This window comes from Halyomorpha halys, unplaced genomic scaffold, assembly GCF_000696795.3.
Source record: "Halyomorpha halys isolate HHAL.00 unplaced genomic scaffold, Hhal_1.1 Scaffold185.1, whole genome shotgun sequence".
Lineage (NCBI taxonomy): Eukaryota > Metazoa > Arthropoda > Insecta > Hemiptera > Pentatomidae > Halyomorpha > Halyomorpha halys.
Genome location: NW_027106126.1, coordinates 1729965 through 1753465, shown reverse-complemented (window position 1 = coordinate 1753465; position 23501 = coordinate 1729965). Strand labels below are relative to the sequence as shown.

Sequence of the window (23501 nt, the reverse complement as noted above, 5' to 3'; positions counted from 1 at the left end):
GGTCAGCAAAAAACTGTTTATATATGCCAAAATTAAAAAAAAATATATTTTGCATAAATAAATATTTTTTTTGTTTATTTATATGTTCTTTTTGCTGACCGCATCCCACGACTATCTTCTTCAATAACTAAGATTATTAAAAATTAAGTATATTGTATTATATAAACTATAACTATAGAATTATTGATCTTGAGAAAAGAATAATTTCTGAAGACTAAATAAAGTGAGCAAAAAAACACATTATGAGTAAATTATTATAGGAAGATTCCAAAAACAAAGTAGGAGTTATATAGAAAAGAATGTATCAACATCTAAACAATTGTAACAGCATCAACAGAAAATAAACACTACATTATCTCTAAATATTTAAACATGTTTTTGAAGTTGATGAGGTTCTTGTAATTTAATGAGAGAGGCTGAAAAAAAGTATATTTGAGGCTTTTCTAGAGAATTTGGCCAATATACTTTCGTAAATTTTAAGAATAACAGAAATAAACTTTCTCTGAAACGATAAGAATTTTGGATGAGATTAAATATTTATTTTGTCAGTGGGGGTTGTTAATTTTTAGAATTTGTTAATCTTTTTTCATGAGTATCATATTTTTAATACTTACTATTTTTTTTATCATGCATAGATCATTTTTATTTTATTTTTAAACCATGATTTAAACAAATTTCATTTATTTTTGATGTATAATTGAATTTATTTAAATAGTTTTATGATATTACGAGTATCCTTTGACTATTTTGAGTCTTTTAGTGCTATCTCACAACACTGTGGAATTTTATTATTTTCAAAATGTTGGAAAAGGAATGTGCACTCTTTTATTATAACTTGAATAATCTCATTTTGATTGGTATTACTAATCCTCTACCCTACTACTTCTTCTGTTCTGTTTCCTCTTGCATCCCTTACCCACTGTTCTGTAGTTATTTTATTATTTTTTAAAATTCTTCATTTGTTAGTTAGTTAGTTAATTCTTAATTTCTTCTCCACTTAGATACACTTTGGCATTAGTGAGGTGAAATGCTCATATTTGAAGCTGTATCCGCTGCCACATTTACTGGTATCCCGGAGAGTCCTGTGGTCCAGATAAAGTTCATTCCTTCATTGAGGTAATTTAATATTACTACATAATTGTGGATTTTAATGTGGGTTCAGTGTTATTTAAGTTGGGTAGTTAGTAGTCGGTCTTAACAACCTCGAAATCGCAGCAAGATCGGTTCGAATTCGGCCTGGGGAGTATGATTTTCATTTTGGGGCGGTTCCACGGAATAAAAACATAATTCTCTCCCCAGGATTAGAATTGGTTTGTTAACTCTAGAGAACTCCCTCTCCCAATTTTTCGAATAGCACCAGGCAGGGTGTAATAAAAAAAAAAGTATTGTTCACGTGACGCAACACTCTGAAGGACAGAGATTAGTGAGGTTGGTTGCATTAAACCTACATTTTTAGTAAACCATTCCTCCTTAAACTACTGAAATTAACTCCACAACATATTGTAGTGAAACACATTAGATACATTTTATTAATTTAAATAGATGGCCTTTTAATATATTTTTAGTTGTATAGTTAGTTATATATCAGGTATTTGGGTACAACCTTTTACAGTTCTACTAATATAATTCCCTGTTCCTTTAACATATTTAAAATTAAGTTGGATTACAACATTACATCGTTTCTATTTACAGAGAATTAGGCGGTTGATGTGGGTTGAGCTTTCTCTGGTCTGTATTTTTTTTTCTGCTGATAATTACCATATTGGCGAAAAGTTGACTGATTGTAATTTACTTGTATATGAGAGACCGGAGGCTTTAATTTTAGAATCTTCCAATAATATTATAAGATTTTTAAAAAAATCCAAAAATAATACATGTACCATACATATGTACTCATTGATAAATGAAATAAAAATATTGTTAGTACTTACCCATGTAAGGTAAACCTCTGACTGGAGACGAGTAACATGGCGGCGGTGGTGGCGGAGGCGGTGGAGGCGGAGGTGGTGTAGGATAGGGGTAGTAGCTCGGGTGTGGGGGCGGGTAGTCGAGGTAGTCCATCACCTGGGATGTGGAGGCCCATGGGCGGCGGTACCCTCTGTAGTACCCAGGGTAGTCGTAGGCTGGGTAGGGGTATGGATGTGGAGGGTACGGCTCCGGGGTCCCGGATTTGGAACCGTTTCCGCCGTGCGAGATCAACGGGCCCGCGGGCTGGTAGTAACCTGAAACAATAAAACAATGATCAGCTTCTGTTTGTATAGGAAGGGCAGTTATGAGTAGATATGATTAATAGATAAGGAAGGATAAACATACAAAAGACATTTCATTAACAAAATGTAGAACATCAATGAATGGATTAATGAAAAACAACTCATCTTGAATTATACCATATATTTAGTGTACATTCGCCAGGTAAAATATAGTTACACCCAAAAGTTGTACCCTAAAGATAAGGCCACACTTGGCTAAGGGATGAGATGAAAGGGCCCCTGCCTTTCATCTCATCCCCTAATAAGTTCCCCTGGCACTCTCTTCAAGGTGTGAGCGCCCTATGGCGAACTCGGAAGCATTTTTCTTTGGGGTGTTTGAAGCCGAGAGAGCTGAGGCGTCACTCTTTGCAGCATCGGAGATGCAGCGGCGCCGATTCGAATATGGTCTCAGACTTATTTAGTGGCGCTTCCTCTAGATAACTTCCCCACCCCCACCCCTTAAAAAATCACTGATACCGTCAGTCATGAATTATTTATTATTATTATAATAAAAAAAAGAAGATAGATTTCCTTTTTAAATGACGTCCTCAGCAAATTACTCAAGGATACCTTAAAATATGGCCGGATATAGTCTCATATGAGACTAAGCCTGTTCCAGCAAAGAACTCTGTTAAGCTGTTCATTTGCATCGGCAGGCAGTGCAAACATTTTATTTCCACTCGTCAGTATAAAATAGCTCAAAGAAGTATTGTATTAGAATAGAATACTGTAATAAAGGAAATCGAAAATTTAATTAATAATTGTAGAAGGAAGTCTTATATTTATTTAAGCTTTTAAAAATATCCTTTAATAATACCCCACTTATTCCTGTCGAACAGGTCCGTTACTTAGGACTACATCTCGACAAACGACTGACATGGAATCCTCATACAAGACTAAAAAGACAAGAAACTGCTCGTAGATTCCGACTATTGCAACATTTAAAGGACAAACGGTCTAAATTGCCAATCCATTACAAAAGACTGATCTACATGACTATTATAAGGCCTATCTGTACATACGGAGTTGAGCTTTGGGGCTTCACTAAACCATCAAATTCCTCCAGAATCCAATCCTTACAGTCCAAAATCCTTCGTAAAATCCTTAATGCTCCTTACTTTGTCACAAATCAAGTCATCCATCAGGACCTCAATATTCCATATGTTGCCGATTTGGCCAGAACCAGATACCGTTCCTTCCATAATAAACTTCTCAACCACCCAAATCCACTTGTTTCTAACCTGGCTTCTCCTTCATTACCTAATAATCCTCCTAGGCGTCTGAAAAGAAGATGGCCTCGAGATCTTCTTCTCTAGAAATGTTATTGGAGTTCTATCAGTGGGTAGATTCTCCACATGTTATTATCATGGTACTATGTCACCTACAGCAAATTTACTTGTTGTATATATGTGTATACAGTTGTAAATATCAATAAATAAATTATTAAAAAAAAAAAAAGCTTATAAAAGGGTAGATAGGATTTATTCGACTTTTAATTAATCCACCAGTTTTTATATCATTTCTCAAGATTTATGATGTGTGATTGAAGAGTTTTTGATGTAATAAATGGGTTATTATTCACCGATAACAATCATGCTAACAAGTCCATGGAAGAGAATTTTAATTTACCTTGACAACGTTCCTAATAACAGCAATAAAACAAGTACACTCCACGGAATCAAAACATAAAGGCCAATATTTGGAAATAAAATATTTAATCTAAATCCAACAGCAACAATTGCAATGAACTATAAAAAAGGATGTCACACTTTTGTTTCATTTCTTAGCTCACTTTGACCAGCATTGCTTAAAATATGAGACTAAATTGATTTCTACTGACCCAATGGTCTTTCAGATCGTTTTTCTGGAGTTGATGAATGTCCCAGGATTCCTATTTCCTATTTAATTTTTTTTTTGTATTATTTTTTTTTGTTGGACACTCTAATCTCAACAACTAACATTCTGATTCGAGAAACTCCTCTTGTGTTAGTTAGACATACTGTTCATTGACTAAGATTTTAGACAGCTGTATAAATGAACTAAGGCTTAGATCGACTTAAGGAAAAACATTCTCCCGGATTTTTAATTTCTCTTGGACAATTTGCTAATAGAAAGAAGAGAGAAGAGGGTGGGCGGGAGAACGTTTGCCACTGCGGATCTGTCCCCTCCCTTTATGTCGAGGCAAACTCATGTTAGATGCACTACACACAGTTACGTACGTTCTCACGAGAAACAGGTACGAATACTACAACTTTGTCGGGAGAGAAACTGCGAAAGAAAGCTATTTGGTAATACAAATCTAATATAATTAATAGTTAATAATTAATAGCAATATTTATCAATGACCAATATAAATAACATTATTAGTAAGTTGTATATAATAAACTAACAGAAGTTATGACAGGGCGGTAAGGTAGGTTAGCTGATCTGGCTCCTGGCCAAGTCTTGCAAATGGTCCTTGGCAATACAGCACCCTCACGTGTCTCAGCCGGCTTTATACATTTTTTTATTACTCCATCCATGTTGTTTGAAACCTGATATAAATTTTCTTTCTGGTAACCTTCAGCATTCATTTCAAATTAAGTTGTTATATGATACAAGTCAATCATGATGATCACACATTATCAAGATTATCATACATTGTTTAGTTTTCATTTCGCAAGGGTGGCAGTTTCATAGTCTTAAACTGCAGAAAACTGACAAGTCCATGATGAAAACTAAGAATTAAGTTTAGTGAAACCAGAGATTTAAAGCCGATAACCTCAATAATTGTTTCTACTTTTCCCCTCCATTAAACTGTAATTAATGCAATAATAATAATAAATATAAAATATACTTAATACATATTATATCCGTAATTCACAAAATTAGACCTATGACTCATATATACTTTTACAAAACTAGACGACGGTCAACAGTCAACTCAGTTATATTCACTTAGTTGGCTAATGGATAGACAATTTAATATTGCAGCGTACTGCTTATCCTGGTGGTGTAAAAAATGTTTAAATGTTGTTAATACTTTCTTAATTAAAATTTTAGACAATCTAGGGTCAATTTTATTCAATAATTCATTTATTATTTGCACCTGAAAGTCATTTATCCAACTAATTACGCAATTATATTTTAATTTATGTAAGGTGTAATAATATATGTTATGTATTTCATAAAAAATTTTCCTTGACTTCATATGTTATTCAGCATATCGATATTTGGAGTTGATATTATTGGAATAAAATATCAAAGATTGATTGACAGAACCGCAGAAAACAGGACAAAATAATCCATAAAACAAAATAATGTGGAGGAAAACAGTCCGGATGGCGGTCAATAAAGGTGTTAAAATAGTAATATATAACTTATTGTTAACGTTTCGCCCCACTTTGCAGGGCTTCGTCAGGGCTGATAAGAATAATAATGTTCTGTTACCAACTGAAACGCTTCTTTTACTATTTTGACTCCTTTATTGACTGCAAACCGGACTATCTTCCTCCTATCTACTTAATAAGGTCAACTATCTTCTTCCAAAATAATGTTTTATTTTTCAATAATATTAATATAATATTTATTAAGCCAGTGGTTTCCAAACTGTGAGCTTGACCTCTCTAGAGGCTTTCAGACTTGTAAGCCGTTACTAAAACACATTTTAGAATATAAATAAAAAATAAAATCCAAATCAACAAATTTCAATCAGCAATGTGGTTCTACGAAAACTCTAGCCTGAATGTCCCGAGAATGAATACATTTAATCTATCCTTCTTGCCAGAAAACGAAGTTTCGCGTTCGGAGCGCCACATAATGGTCACCTTTCTCAATATGAGAGGGTGGAATGTAAGACAGTAACTTGAGATTTCAGATGATATTTTATGATACATAAAGTATTATTAAAACCCTTGAACAATTATTTGTTATTTAATATGAGAAATCGGTTAAATTTTATAAATTATTGGATCTTGATATATTAAATTATTAGACTGTATTTTATTCTTGTTACACTTTTCATAGACATCGCCATGTTATTATTAAAAATAATTTTTTTTTTTTATATATCAATTAACACTGATCATGGTATTTTCATCTGTGGGCATTCATTAAATATACTATTGTTGGTTTATATTGTATTTAAATATTTAAAAAAATATAAGTTATTTTGAAATTATTAGATTTGGTTAATATAATTGTGTCTATGTTCACTATGCACCATTTTCCATTAATAGAGCCTAATTTGTTTATATTAATATAGTAATACTATATATCGAGAATGATGAAAATCGAGTAATGCTATAATATAAGAAATATCCTTTCGATAAAAATTACTTAATGATTCGAATTATTGTTTTAAAAGTTATTTTGTATTTTTGTTCACCAGACACTTTACCTAAATGTCGTGTCATAAATAAATAAATACTATGTTTTCAAGTCCCTTAAGTTTAACATTTTTCGAAGTCATACAGGCTACAGTGAATTACTAAAATAACAATTATACTTCATTGGAATACTCTTTATCAAATTTTATTAACATGTACGTATAAACTTAATAAATATGATCTGAATAACATTGACCAGTGAAGCCAATACTACGTTTTTATTAATTATTAACCTCTCAATTAAACCCTATAAATTGGCATCTATGTGAGTACTAAATATCGTCGATTGAATAAATTTAAATAAACATTGATACACCGCGAGGTGATATAAATCGTGAGATCCGATCTAGGGAGGACACTGTTTGCAAATTCGAGTTAGGATATTATTTGCATGAGGGGTGGTAAAGGGGGAGTATATATTGGACCATATTTTATTCGGACAATATTTATCGATCTCCCGACCTCGGCAACTGCCCATTATTCACACTGCTTCCTAGATCAGATAATGTCTTCCATGTCCGATCCAAAGGCTGTATAATGTTGTTAGAGGTAACTTCTGGTTACGCTATGTGATAAAATAAAAACGTTATATATTCAGAACTATTTTCGTAATAAAATATAATAATTTTCGAATAAATAAATTTTCAATACTCCACCATTTTTATTATTACTATTGTTTTATTTATAATCTTTCTTGAGTCTAATGTTTTTAAATGAAAAAAAAAATATCCATTTTAGTCTCAAAAGATTATTTATTCCTTCCGACGTTTCGGCCATCCTCAAGGACAAACAGCTTTTATTACACAAATGATCTTCAATAATTCCAAACAAATTACAATATTATTAATAAATTATCATACCTTAATACAATGTTAGAACCAAATAAAAAAAAAAAGAATTTAAAGACGGGCAAAACATACATTATTTATTTATCCAATTTTTGCCCATATCTACTGGGTTATCCTCCCAGTTTATGATGACAATAGGAGGTTTCTTTATTTATGATGTAAGAAATCAATTTTATTAAGTTAGAAAAACGATCAAGTATTTTCACCATCCTTGATTATCTTTTGTCAACTATAGATTCATCAATGTAAAATCAGAGATGTCACTCTATTTTTTAGAACAACATAGAAGTGATATCAGATGTTTATTAATTTGTTTCCATATTAAAACATATATATATATTATTTATTATCTTAATTATAGATGAATTGTCATGATAAATGGAAAATATCGACTCTTTTTAGTGTATCACAGGGCCGTGTTAAGGCAAAATACCTTATATTCATTTTCATATATTATTTGGTCGATAAACGATAGGTCACAATTTCCCCTGCCCACCCCCGGAATCCTTATTTTATAAAATTTATTTCATACATCATAAATATAAAAAAAACAACCGGTAGAATATGGGCGAAAATCAGATAAATAAATAATAGATGTTTTGCCCGTCTTTAAATTGTTATGCCTAAAATAATGAGAAAAATAGAAGGTTGATGAAGTTGTGGACCGAGAGAATGAGGGAGGGCAAAGTGAGGACAACCCAGTTACTGGAGAAAGCAACTTTCTTCTGTACATCACCGCTCCAAGATTATATAGTCCACCGCTTCGATTCGGATCTTTAACACATTCTCATACCTCCTTAATGATACAAATATCATTATAGATCTTAAGTGTGATGACCTTAATAAATTAAAAACGAATAGTAGGTACGAAGAACTAAATAAAAAAAAAAACTTTTAAGATATGAATAGAATTAAAAAACTACCGTAATTGATATTTTAACGACAAAAATATAATAGAAATGCACAGCTAATTAAGCTTTAAGACTTTAATTTTAAACATTAATTACCTTAAAAAAATAAACTTATCAAAAATAAAAATAAAAAAATAATAGTTTTTTTTAATTTCGTCTTTTCTTTATTTTTACAATGCAAATCAGCAATTAGGTTCATTGTTTTAAATAAAATTAGCAAGTAGGTGCAAAATTTGGCAAGTTTAAATAAATTTGAGCTAAATATAAAAGAAATCTGAGTAATTAATTGTTTAATGTAACAATCATAATGTTTTGATATTGTGATATTTTAAATGGTTAAGCTGGTAACTCCGAAAAAAAGCTAAATTAAGTGAGCAATCCAGCCAAGTGGCTAACATAATACACCATAACCACAGAACTATATTGATTTAAAATGTGTTTATATATTTATAATTTATATATAATCTATTTATCTATAAATATAACATATTTATATATAAAAATATACCATAGTGACGCTGTTACAGTAGGAGTGGATTTTAAGTTCATTATTTCAAATGTCTCTGCGCCAATGAAGAGCGAGTAGTCCAGGCCAAAGAGACTCAAAACAGGGAACACAAGGAATGTTGTAAGTGAGTTTTTATATTTTGCACATCCATGTTTTTTAAGGATGCTGAACACAAACTCAAGGTTTGTCTTCCCAATTTTTTAACAAATATTAAAAACAATCTTAAAAAATTGATCTTTTTTCGGTGTTTCTTTAATAACATGAAAGCCATGCATTTTTAAAAACACATGCCATTACTAAATTAAATAAAAGTTATTTTCCAACATTTTTGTACGTGGTTATTCTTGTTCATCCCTGATATTATGTAGATGACATCCGCTATAAATCCTATGGGGTCCAAAAAAGGACCTCGGTGAATATTTTCGAGTTCATTATAAATTTTGTTTATATACGTTTCTTTGGGTAGCTGATCACATATTTCAAATTTTCCACCTCGAATTTCTTTCAGAAGTACGAAAAAATACATAACAATTTTTTTTCTTCTTTTTTTTTGCTTATAACTTTAAAACCATTAATTTTAACAGTTTTTGATATTCAGTTTTTGATATTCATTTTATGTATGTATATTAAGCTTTAAAAAAATGTAAATTACCCACAATTTTTATTCCAATGATTGAATGGTGTGTTTTAAGAGTAAAAAATATGAGAAGGAATGTATTTGGAGCTGCTGGATATTTATCTTGATGTACAATCAGGGGTAAATCATGTAAGGTTTTTGGAATACTATTGTGATTTTTTAAATATTCACAAGATTTTACTTAATACTGTTTACAAGGAGGTAGGATCAATGTTTTTTTTTTTAAATGAGAGAGAGAAAACAAATTGTTTACTTCAAGAAATATTTGAGTTTTTTAAGCTTTGCAAGGAGACCTTAACCACCAAGGCCAAAACGAATAAGAATGCTGATAAAAACAGAAAAGTTTTGAATCGGTATTTCGAAAAGCCAGCCTATGACTTCATGCGGAAAGTATGGGTAAAATTAACACTGGTTATTTGATTATCTCAGTTACAAACACAACTAGGTCCATTTTTTCACAAAATAAGTTAAGCATAGTTTCTTCTTTTTTTTAGGTATCGTTAGATATTTCCTATTTTTCTAAAAAATAATTTAATTAAAAAAAAGTTAAAAAATTAAATTTATTTATCAATGGCTTAAAGACAACAGTTCGAAAACTCTCAGATCCCAAAAAATATTTAATATATAGTAAAGGATCGGAATCAGAACCGCGTCAAAAATAGGGAATGAGGGAAAAAGCAGAGAGACCCAAAGGAAACGTATTCAGCGTAGATAAAAAAATTTCAACCATTTAGCTCAATTTATGAGAAATTAAAGACACGTAAGAACATTAATGACATAATTATATCGGTTTAAGGCAGTTGATTGTTTATAGCGGGCATCTATCATATAAAGATTTTCTTAATTCTATTTATTTATTCACACCAAAGTGAGTCCCTGAAGTTATGTTGTAAATTATTAATGGTTCTAGCATTGACTATGTGATTTGATATTATATATTCAAATTTTAGTAAGCTCTAATACCTGATAATTATTGTAGACATTTAAAAGTTTTATTAGTCGGTATTAATAATATAATAATGAAATATGAATGGAATATGGCCAAAAAAACTCAAATAGTAGATAATTATACTTGTCATATCTTTTATTCTTGTTTTTCTAAATTCTCACATTTTTTTTTTTTTATTAATTTATTTTATTTTTATATCCACTATCCTTCCTGTTTCATTTATATTCATGTATCTATCTTTTAATTTATATTCACGTGTTATCTTCTTAAGTGTACTTATATTAATTTTCTATTATATTTTACACTTTTCTGTATCCCCGCTCATTTGGTATATTTTGTTTCTTAATTACTTACACACATTGTATCCCATTATTTTATACTTTACTTTTCCTTTGTTTTTCTATCTGTTTTTTTTTTTTAATATTTCTTCTCCCCCTATTATGTATATTACCATTTATTGTTCACCTAATTTAAATACTTTTTTACTATGTTTACTTTACAAATTATTTTCGTTATTGTGGCATAACTGCAATCCCCACTCCTCCCAATACCACCTGTCACTTTGTTTTTTACTGCCGTCAAAACAGGTATGCATTCTGTCTCATCATTTGATTTGTATTTTTTTTTCTTTTTACATCTCTTTATTTCTATTTTCTTTAATATTTCTACTCTTATCTATCTGTTACTATTACCCTTTTCATTTACTATTTACTACCTGTAATTTTTCTTATTATATCATACTTTTTTACATTTTATACCCCTGTTATTTTACACTCTTTTTTTCCTTTTGTAACTATAGTGTTTGTATCTTTTTTAGCCCTGTCGAAGCCCTGCAACGTGGTGCGAAACGTTAGCTCAATAAAATAGTATAATTATCTACTATTTGAGTTTTTTTTTTCTTGACCACATCCGGACCATATTCCATTCATCTATACACACGGTCAATCAATAATCTTCCAATAATGAAATATGTTTGAATGTAGGAAAATAAACGCAATAAATAACTTTATTGAAAAAATAATTTACGTTTTGTACTAAATATCAATTTTTCCTCAAACCAGAAATCTGTCTAATCAAAACCGTTGTATACCCATTGAATTTAGTACCAGCTTTTGTTATACTTTAAGTGTTTGTAACAAGAAAAAGATTCGAGATTCGAAAAAGAATCGTCAGTGAGAAAGCATAATGGAATTAATTTATAATTAAATAAGGTCAACAACATAATTATTTTTATAATATATATATAGTTGACCGTATAAATTAAATATAAGATGGTCAGGGTTGGGGTCAAAAAGGACAAATAGTTTTTAACTATTTAATGTCCGACGTTTCGCCCCGCATTGTAGGGCTTCATCAGGGCTAAAAAGATTTTTAAAAAAACAACTAAGAACATTACAACAATAAGGTAAATTAAGGTAGGATAAAATGTTATCCTAATCCAAATTTTTTTTTTTAATTATTTATTTAATGTAATTTACAACTGTAAAAAATAATACAATAGGTAAATATGTAGTATGTTTCATATACACTTGAAAATCTTGGGAAGGAACCACCCATTGGTGGTACTTCAAACATTAATTTAAATTAGAAGGTCCCGTGGCCATCTTCTTTTCAGACGCCTCGGTGGATTATCAGGAATTGTTAAGGATGAAAGATTAAGAATTAATGGGTTAGGATGGTTAAGGAGTTTGGGATAAAAAGACGCATATCTGTTTTGGGTCAAATCTGCAACGAATGGGATCTTAAGGTCTTTGTGAATGAGTTTATTTGTAACGTAATGAGGAGCATCAAGGATTTCACGTAGGATTTTGGATTGTAACGATTGGATACGGGAAGAATTTGATGGTTTGGTGGAGCCCCAGAGCTCAATTCCATATGTCCATATTGATCTGATTATCGTAGTGTATACTAATTTTTTGTAGTGAATGGGAAGTTTAGAGCGTTTGTCAAGTAAGTGTAGTAGCAATCGGAATCTACGAGCAGTTTCTTGTCGTTTCAGTCTTGTGTGTTGATTCCAAGTAAGTCTCTAGTCAAGATGGAGTCCTAAGTATCGAATCTGTTCAACAGGCATTTTATCAAAAGTAGGGCGAAATGTCGGACATTAAATAGTTAAAAACGTTTTGTTCTTTTTGAGCGCGACCTTGACCATCTTCTTATATTTAATTATTTGTATAATTTTCGTCTTGTAAAATTTGTATTTAACTTGAGCTTAATAGGGCGTTTGATTTATTCATAGAGTACGTCATATTCCTAATGGCAAGCCTAAGGCGATAAGCAGTTAATGAAGATAAAATGACAAGTTTAGACACGATTACTTAATAATTGTGAACATTGATCTCTCTGGAGCAACACACTCTGATTAGTCCCATTTAGGCTTGACGAAATCTTTCTTAGTCGTTGTGTTTCCTCAGACACAGATCTATCTTTCCTTTCAGTCATCGTCAGGCACTAGTTGGTATCGGAAAGTTGACATTCAAAGCTTTTGTCGTAGTAATTTCGTCCCAAACAAACTGATATTCTTCTAAGTGTTGTGTTAAAATCTCGTTTTATATATGTTGGTTTACTTTTTGGCGCTATGAATATTACCAGGACTATTAATAATTAATTAATTTTTGGCATATAACAATGGAATGACATTGACTTTTATTCAGCGTAAAACCTACTCAAAAACAAAAAAGGAGCCAATCCAAGATTTCATCACGAGCCTTACTATTTCTTGCTAAAGCATCTATAACATGCTTAACATTTCACAGTAGATACGAATTTCATCTTAATTAAAAAAATACAAAATAACTACTAAAGGGCATCCTACGCGAGATCGCAAACTAAGAGTTATCTCGTAGCAGGCAGTCAAAATGATAAAACAATGCTCATTGTGATTTAATCATGAGGTATGATAAAATTTGATTTCTCAACTAATAGCTTAGTTCTAAAACACGTTCAGATCCGCATGCTAACATTTTTTTTTTAAATTGAAAAAATCTTATTTCTCAATGAAAATTTCCACCACAACGACTAAAATAAAATAATAATCACTCATCCAAAGATTTATCTTTTCATATGTTCCTATTACTCTGCTGTTACTGGCTCCTCCTCTTTAGAACTTTCGAGATTCTAGAGCTGTTCGTTTTTGAGGCCACGTGGCCGTTGAAACCAAGTGTTTTAACGGATTTTTAAGACGAAAGAGCTTTAGTGTAGTATAAAGGATGAAAGCATCAGGCACAAACAATTCTTAACTCATTTTGTGATAAAATGGACCTAGCCATGTTTGTTATCGGAGTAACAAGAATGTTATGAAGAAAAACTGATATTTTTCATAAAACAGAAATTATTTTTTAAAGAAAGTAATTTATTGCGTTTATTTTTCAACATTCAAACATATTGAATTATAATATTGTTGAAGTATCATGCATTAGAATTTAATAAAATTGGAACATGTATCAAACCACAGAGCACAATACAAGAACTACTAATAATTTACAACTTAATTTTAGGAGCACAGTTTGGTGTAATTAAAAAATAAAATTCATAAGGGATGTATTCTTTATATGAAAGATGCCCACCATAAACAATTAACTACCTTAAACCGATAATACCAATTGAGCCAGAGGGTTGAAAATTTGTTTCTACGCTAAATAAGTTTCCTTTAATGTCCCTCAAAATTTTTCACCTCCTTCACCATTTATAACGCGGTTCTGATTCCAATCCTTCACTTTATATTGAATATTCGTAGGGGTCAAGGAGTTTTCGAATCATTGTCTTTAAGCCATTGGTAAAGAAGTTATTAAACAATATTTTTTAGATTAAATTATTTTCAGAAAAATAGACAATACCTGACAGTACCTAAAAAAAAGCAAATACTAAAAGATATATTAGCTAAATATTGTAAATAATTATAACAATTATAAGTAATAAAAATTATACATATAATTATAGGTTTAAGCTTCATCAATTTGCCTGATGTATTCATTAAGTTGGGGTGGAGTGAAACATGAAGATGTATTTGAAATTTAGAAGTGTAATTTTTCGGTATGATCTAATCATCTGTAACTGTATGACTAAAAAAATGTCTACAAAAAATTTATTGACACGATCTGAGCTGACACGTAGCTACTAAAAAATTTAATTGAGTTAATTGACACAAAATTAACTCACTGTTTGACTTCCATTTACAGATAATTGATGCGGTATTATATTGGCAAGCTACTATATCTGTATCAGATAAAATAACAATAATCTTATCATCACAAAGAAAATAAGTATAACCAATAATCATCTCGGGGAATGTAGTAAAACAGCAATTTATCCTTATATAAATTCTCCTGAAATCGTTGGTGAACGTAATAAAACAAGGAGAGGAAACCTGCCGTAGGATTGTGCAAGAGGTGGCCCAGTTTGAATTAGGACTGAGCAGTTCCACATCGCGGATTATCTCTTGTACATAAATTTCTCTAGAGTTCAGAAACATCAGAGTTATGTAAAATAAAGAACTAACTGACAATTAAAAAAAAAAAGAATGGAGTTTATAGATTTGAGTTATTGTTAAGATATTTAAGTTTTTTGGGTATATTCAATTAAAAAATGAATTCAAAATAATCGTTCGCTCTCTCCCGTTGAGACTAAACATATATATTATATATATTTTACTGGAAACATGAAAGTAGTCAATATGCCTTGTTACTTTGTATTACTTACCTAATGGCATCAACTTCTTCTCCTCAGTGACCGATCCTTAAAAGGCGTAGGAGGAAACTTTCACTCCCAAAATAATAAATAAATAAAGGCTTAGAGAAACCGAAGGTAGGATGCCAATACCACCATTCGTTCTCAACATACATCTGTTTAGTGACGCCCAAAACGCAAATCTACTAAATCAGTCCTAATGCAATTCTTCAATCTGCGTTTCGGTCTACTCCGATTCAGTGTCGATGCAGTCGATTCAGTGTTTATTAACATTTTAGGAATATCTTGTTTAAGAAGATTTTATTCAAAAAGATGATTTGTTTAATTACATGGTAAATCATAAAGTTTAATTATTCGAAAAAAACCTCAACCCCTCTCCTCTCAAAATTAGTGCTTGTTGTGCTAGTTGGTATCCAAAAATTAAATAAAACAAAATCCAACTATAAGTAAAAAAATAAAATATGACTTAAAATATATTTAATAATACATACCAGTGCGAAAATATTATAAACAAATCCGAGTAAGGGTGTATTGGGAATATTTTCTTAAATTTGTCAGTTTTTGATTTAAGTTTTTAAGTTAAATTCTAATACGTACATTTATTATTTTCATAAAACAGGGCTTCATATTCTCGTTATATATTTTCTTATTCCACCTCTTTATATTAATACTACTAAGTGATCTTCTGGAGGGCAATGAAGGTATTAAGGAGATAAAAATATGATTTCTTTGATCATAAAGTTCATTAATTAAAAAAAAACTCAAGATCTGATGTGAAATGTGAAACCTCTAATTTTGTGAGGAGAGGGGTAGTCTTCTCAAAATTAGAGGTTTCACATATCAAGTTAGTATCTAAAAATTAAATGAAATATGATCCAAGGTAAAATTTACAGATTACATTTTAGGAATATATATATATTTTTTTTAGCTTCACAATCTTACTATCCTATCAAACGTACATTACAGTATTTAGTGAAGAAAACAAGTTGTTGATATGAATGCATTGTAAACGTTTACAACCGGAACAGTTGGATCATTTCGGATATACGAAATCAAAGCTTAGCTAGTTTTCGTGATTTTTAATTTATAAATAATTTATTTTTCGTCTTTATTTAAACTAATTTTGAACTAAGTATAATCTTATATTATGCTTCTTAAAATATAATTAAATTTGTTTTTAAGTTTTTCTAGAAAAGTTTTTTTTTTACACTTAGATCACTTGGCTCTATATATGATATATATGAAATAGAGATATTATTAATGGCTCTTAGAAAATTTGTATTGATAGTATATTGAGATCGTCTGTTTTCAGTAACAGCCAATATCATTTTCAGATACTAATGGATGTTAAACGGGTCCTAAGTCAAGAGAGGCACATTTTTAGATACGAAGAGGCCTCCACAGAACCTCGCAGAGCCAAATCAAGAAGCACACTAATGTAGATTGGAAATATTATTGTAACAATATCCTAATTCATTATAAAGGGCATAAAGCAAGGATGAAACCGCACCCGAAAATGAGAAAACCAACCCATAACAAGAGGTTCCCAACCTCATAATTAAAAAAAATATGATTAAAAATTAAAAAGGTTTCTAGTAACGTAATGTTCGTTAATGATATATAGACTCAACTATAAATTAACTCAACAGATGTTTTTTATAATTATATACTTTTCCACATCTCTGAAGATTCATCAAAACATACTTAAATAACATTTCAAGTATGATTTTATCATTCGTCTAATATTACAAAAGTCAAGAAATTTCCATTTAATTAATTTTAAAAGGGAAGAGAAGGGGCTAAAAATAAATCAAAGAATTTAAATCAAAATACCTTAAAAATTGATGAATATATAAATAAATAGAATAAATAAATCCTGGAAATATTCAGAAGCATTAGCTTACGTCATAAAACGCGAAGGTGAATCTGGCCGTAATACAAATTGATGTGTCTGTCTGCCAAATATAGTGAGAAAGAATAAAAAATGGCAGCTGTATTAAAAGGTTAAAAAAATTTCCAACAACAATCGAAAACCTAATAGGACATCATATAAAATAGAGCACATTTGCTAAAATATGATCCCATATAAAACTATTTACGTTCAATTGCTTCCGAGACACAGGATTTTAATGCCATATTTTATAACAAAATAATGAAAAATCAGTAGTTTTTTAATTAATTTTGAGAAAACTACTTCTCTGGAATCATTAGACCTACAAATGTCTATTAGCACTCAAATTAAAGCTAATTTAATGTACTATGAAGTAGTTTGTAATGTTTATCTTAATAGGAATAGTAGAATTTATTTCAAAAATTCATATGCTAATATCGTAAAAACTACTTTACTTGGCAGACTCGTCAATTTTGACTAGTAATTATACATATTTTTCATTTAATTAATCAAAAATTAGGATGAAATAACTAACTTTTTTTTTCCCCTTGGGCTCTTCTACTATTAGTTGATCAGAGTTTAGGAAAACTTCAATAAATTTAGGACAAAAGGGAAAATATATACCCAATTGATACTCGACCAGAACTAAAATAATTACACTAAATGGTTACTTCTACTTATATTTAAAGATATAAAATTTAACAAAAAAATCAAAAGTTACTGAATAACAATCTACTTCACTAAAATCATATTTAAATAAAGAAATTTTCTTTGACTCATTCGTTCATCGCCAAATAGAACTGCCTGATATGTAATCATAATGTTTCAGCGATAGTCCAGTTGGTTAAAAGTAGAAACATTCAAGAAGAATATATATATATATATATATATATATACACATACACATATAAAAAGATAGATTGTTTGAAATCTAGATAGATTTCCTGCGATTGATCATTATTCTTAGTTTACAGTTAATCAGTAAGTAGTAAAATCAATAGCGTTGGAATACAAATTATTAAATTCAAATTTTTCAAACTGTTTATCAAAATGTTAAGTTACTATAACCTTGTAGCATCATTTTATCTCATTGACATCAAATATCAATTAGAAGCGAAGTCAAAGTCACATTTTAAAAAATCCAAAATATTGGATTATATGGTTTTCATAAAGCGCTTAGAGATTGTCAACAGTTTTGTTGCTGAGATTGTCACTTCCACTCAATTCAATTTTTTAAAGAATTTAACCGACAATAATGAACCTACGTATTAAATTAAACTTGTATTTTTTTAAAACATTGTAATCCTTAAAATGTAAGATGGCGTAACAATCTCTTTCAGTTCTGGTTTTGTTGCATTAAAGACGGCGTTGTATAAGAGTTAAACGTTTTAACCTCTTTCTGGTTTACAGTATAGAAGATTTTCAAACAACCAAAAATAATTGTGACCAAATTATTGCGATTTTTGTTTTCATTTTTTTTTTTTTTTTTAATTATCAGTTGAATAAATAACGAAAAACATGGAACACTGCGTAAAACATAACAAAGCGGAAAGAGAGCACAACCTAACTCCAAGATCAGCCGACTCTAGGAGCTATTGTCCTCAAAAGCCACAAGCGGCTAAATGGAGACATCTCTGAATCCATCTCGCCTTGTGGGTTCTAAGGCGACTACCGTCGGAATAGAGCGCATTCCTAAGTCAGCCGTGTTGTCGTTGGAAGACTCCAGACGGCCAATACATTCCTGCTGAAATATTGGATGGAAAGACCAATAAGGCTAGATGTGAGTTTATAAAATAATATATATTCTATATATTAGGTAACAACCCTATTATATGATTGACGATAGTATTTTGCTGTTTCAGATCAGATGTTTGTTTCATTCACAAACGGGTTTCACGTGATAGATAATACGGTATTATCGACTTTCCTTCAGTGAATAAAATCTGTAAACAAACTGATTCTGAGATCTTTAAACACAAAAATAAAGAACCTCTACACGCCAAGGTGCTTGGTTCAATTTGTGAACAGAGAATCATGCTTATGACAGTTTAACACTTACTACACGAAGTGGATATATTTCATCGATGAAGCTCTGATATCTGGATAGTTTGAAAAAAGGGATAATACAATTTTATATTTAAAATAATTACTAGATGTATTTTTATGTAAATATAGTCGTGAATGTCAATAAATAATTATTTTCAAATATTTAAAAAAAAAAATTGTATACCCTCCTTATTACGTTACAAATAAACTCATTCACAAAGAACTTAACATCCCATTCGCTCCAGAATTGGCCCAAAACAGATATGCGTCTTTTCATTCCAAACTCCTTAACCATCCTAACCCATTAATTCTTAATCTTTCATCCTTAACAATCCCTGATAATCCTCCGAGGCGTCTGAAAAGAAGATCGCCACGGGACCTTCTAATTTAAATTAATGTTTGAAGTACCACCGATGGGTGGTTCCTTCCTAAGATTTTCAAGTGTATATGAAACACAACAAATTTACTTATTGTATTATTTTATACAGTTGTAAATTACATTAAATAATTAAATAAAAAAAAATGTATACATCTCACTTAAACCACCTTTTGTAGGATGCCTAAACACTTAACTTTCAGAATTCTTTGGAACTGTCCCTAGAGTAAAGTATTTATTATTTTTTTTTAATGCTATACGGTTTGTTTTTTTAATTCGTGGTATCACAGCGAATATTTGGCAACAATAACCAATATGTCTCTCAATATTTAAAAAATAAAAAAACAAATAATATATATGAAACGATTCAAATGAAGTTCCTCATTGAACTATTATGCATACTACTGCTATTTATGATTCATAAATTGTAAGGATTAACTATAAATAAACAAAATTAAAATTTCATGTAACTATTATAAGAAGCTTTTAAAAAAAAAAAAAAAACACTAACAAAAGAAAAAAAGGTGTAAACGAAAACTTATAAGACCAAGCTTCAGTCTACGGTAAGCCGTTAATAAAAAGATATAACGTGGATTCTAATCGGTTATTCACGTTTCTCGACACGATTGAGCAATAGGAGTTGGCATTTGATCCAGGGTGAAGGGGACAGGACATGTGCATATGTAACAAGCTGGTTTTTCTCGAAATTATCTCGAATGTATTTTGTACAGAAATCCGAATAGTAAGAATAATTAGCGATACTTGGAAAGTACTTCATTGCTACATCATATCGAAATAATTTAAACAATAAAGTTAATCAACGGTAACAAAGTATATTACGATATCACAAACTATACACATTGTTACAAACTATAGGGGCATTCATGACTTTTAGTTAAACACGTTAAAGTTTGTGAAATGGAAAAACTTATGTTAAATGGAGAAATATTTCCTTCTTTTACTATGTTAAAACGATATAACAAGTAATATGGCTGAGAGTTTGTTACTAGGTCTGTTAAATGAAGATTAATGACGTCACGCAACAGACCGGCTGAGTTTGCCACCGGTTTTTGTTGTCGTGTTAGGTAACTTGCTCGTATTTTGTGCTTTGATTGTGTTAGTATTGTTTTAGATATTTTTATAATTAATAAAGCAATGGACGACAATAATAATAATTCAATAACAGTTGTAACTTAACTCATCTCGATTCTGTTCCTCACAAGTTAAAAGATCAACAAGACACTCAGAAGCCAAACTTTAAACAACTTCCAATTTTCACTCAATTTAGGCGTGTTGTAATAAATTACATTAATCAAAACTTAGAAGTAAACAATAACATGATGTTTTGGAAGGAAAGGTTACAAAACAAGTTGCTCAAAAAATCTGCTAGGAGCTCTTATGCATTTAATAGTAAACATTAAATATGACTGCTCACAATCCTATACTTATAACATTTAACATGGTAAAACATTTTACATTTAATACAACATCATGAATACCCCTTATATAGTAAAAATAATTATTTTAAATTACACGACCTAACGAAACACGATATAATAGAATCAGAAGATCACAGAGGAGTAGAATATCAATAGTATACACCCAATGATACACCGAACTGGAACTTCATTTGTTTTTTTAGTTAAATCGTTTATTTTATTTTTTATTCAATATGAATATTAAAAATAATACCTGATGCACATTAACTTAAAATATTAGAGATAGTAAAACATAACAAAAACATTTTTAAAAAATAGACAATAATAGTTTTTGTAAGTAATGATTGGATTATTACGCGTTAGATCACCCGATCATGATAACAAACCCCTCAGATTCATAAAAATTTTAATACCAATAATTCTATAACCAAAGAATCCTACAAATAAGACCAGCAAAGTAGTACCGAAATATCATTAATAGTTCTTCTTAAATTAATTTTTCATTTTGGATGCTATCCGAAGCACTTAATCATAAATAATTCTAGAATTATATATTGATTTTTTAAATGTTTTATTGTAACAATCTCTATTTGTAAGATTTAGTTTGTTGTTTTGTTTGCACATATGAAATTCTAAAAATCCAGTTCCTCTGATTTATTCTAAAATAATAATAAAAAAGAAATCTATCAAATATAAAAGTTAATATAATTTTTTTTTTTAAGAATTCAAAGTGGCATATATACATATATGCCACTTTGAAAATGTATAAATACATACATATATATGAATTCGTATACTTCGTAAATATATATATATGCGTTTGGAAGAATTACATACTTTTAGAACTAATTCACATAAGTAATACAAATTTTTAACAAAAAATATAATTGATAATTACATCAAACCTGTGAATTATAATTAAATAAAAAAACCTTAGATCGTAAAATCAATGTTATTATTAAATATCTATATGTTGCATGTTACAAAAACTTAAATAAAATGTTAAAATATTTATCATTTGCCAAATTAAAATAAATTTAAATTCGCAGATGAATTCTAGTCAAATTTCGTGAGCCAATTTCATTCCTCTCATATGGCTGCTTTCCAAGGGACGTGTTTTCCTAAATGCGTCCGATTGCTTTCAAAAACCCAAATCATGAAATTTCAGATATGAATTCACTTTCCTGCACACTACTCTAAAAATGAAATCACAAATTTAAGACTTGGCAATAAAATATTTTCGAATTCACAATTCACTAAAATATAATGAGAAACCCTTCGTACAATTTTATTCAAGCTAGAACTATGGTAAATGTTATAAGAGTTTGTAACCAGAATATTTGTTAAGTCAAGTAATCATTCAATTCTTTTTTTTTTTTAATCAATTTTAAATTAAACAAATATACCAAAATATTCAAAAGCACCAATCAATCACGTCAGATATTTCCAATGCTTAAATTTGATTTCAAAGGTTTTTTTTTGAGCTGTGTTATAAGCTCATTTCTTAATAATTTAGGTACCTATCACTTGGTTCTTAACGATTAATTGAAGTGGATCAGCAAGCTCAATTATATATTTAATGAATTCAAGTGCTCCTTATTTAGGTCGCACATAAACCCGTCTAAGAGGTTCTGCGAATTCATGTTGAAATTCGAACCTTCATATCAAGGCAACAATTTATTAATAACGAATCTTCAATCTGTTTAAATATTTTTTAAAATCATTATAAAAAGGAAGTGATATCGCAAAATCTCGATTTTTAATTTAGATTTTATGATAGAATATTTTTTTTTTTAAATAGTCACACCTTAATAATAATTTCTAAAAAAAAAAAATTACACCAGAATAGTTTTTCTAATCTACTAATATTAAATAATAACAATTAGCAAAATATTATGTATGTATTTATTAAAAGCATTTCCTTTATTTTTATATATATTTTCTCTACTAAATTCAAAATTGTTAAAAATTACAAAAGATACGTGCAGTTACGTAAGGAAAAAATAAATGAGAAAATTACTAATAGTAATTTCGAGTTATCAAAACGAACTAATCACATATTTACCACCCACCCTCTCCCCCACCCCCAAAAAATAATCAATTTTAAACAACCACGATAATAACAGTTGTGGCAATTAACGTGTAATTTATTTTTTTAGATTAATATAGATAAATTCACTGTAATAGTTAGCAGTGAAAGCCTAATCACTTTTGATTTCTTTGCAAGTAAAATACCTGGACGTAAGGAATATAAGGCTTTAGAATTTATAAAAATGTCCTATTTAAACAGGAAAACAAATTTACAATATATTTTTTCTTAAAAATTTTCAGGATTAAAGCTTACTTCGTAAATAAGTTGGTTTTAATCTAGTAATTTCATTTTAATCTAGAAGTAGAAGACACAGTTGGCTTTTTAACGATCATGGGGAACTAACAACTAGGAATATAAGAATAAATCACATAACGGTGTTATTGCTTTACCCAATAATCCATATGGAAACTGAACCTCAGATTTACAAAAACATTTTGAATATTAATTGTATCAACTAAATACAGATGATTGTTCTTGAGTAGTTTTTTTTTTTTTTTTTTTTTTT

General features: G+C 29.7%; 1 protein-coding gene across 3 annotated transcripts in view; it reads right to left on the bottom strand.

The window, feature by feature from the left end:
• LOC106679232 (Histone gene-specific Epigenetic Repressor in late S phase) overlaps nucleotides 1-23501 on the bottom strand; it is a 531726-nt gene that overhangs the window by 32734 nt on the left and 475491 nt on the right. For all 3 annotated transcript variants that reach the window (XM_067053684.1, XM_014418249.3, XM_067053685.1), the window contains one exon: nucleotides 1932-2222. In XM_067053684.1, coding sequence (XP_066909785.1) covers nucleotides 1932-2222 — 291 coding nt within the window. The remainder of the gene's footprint in view (nucleotides 1-1931; nucleotides 2223-23501) is intronic.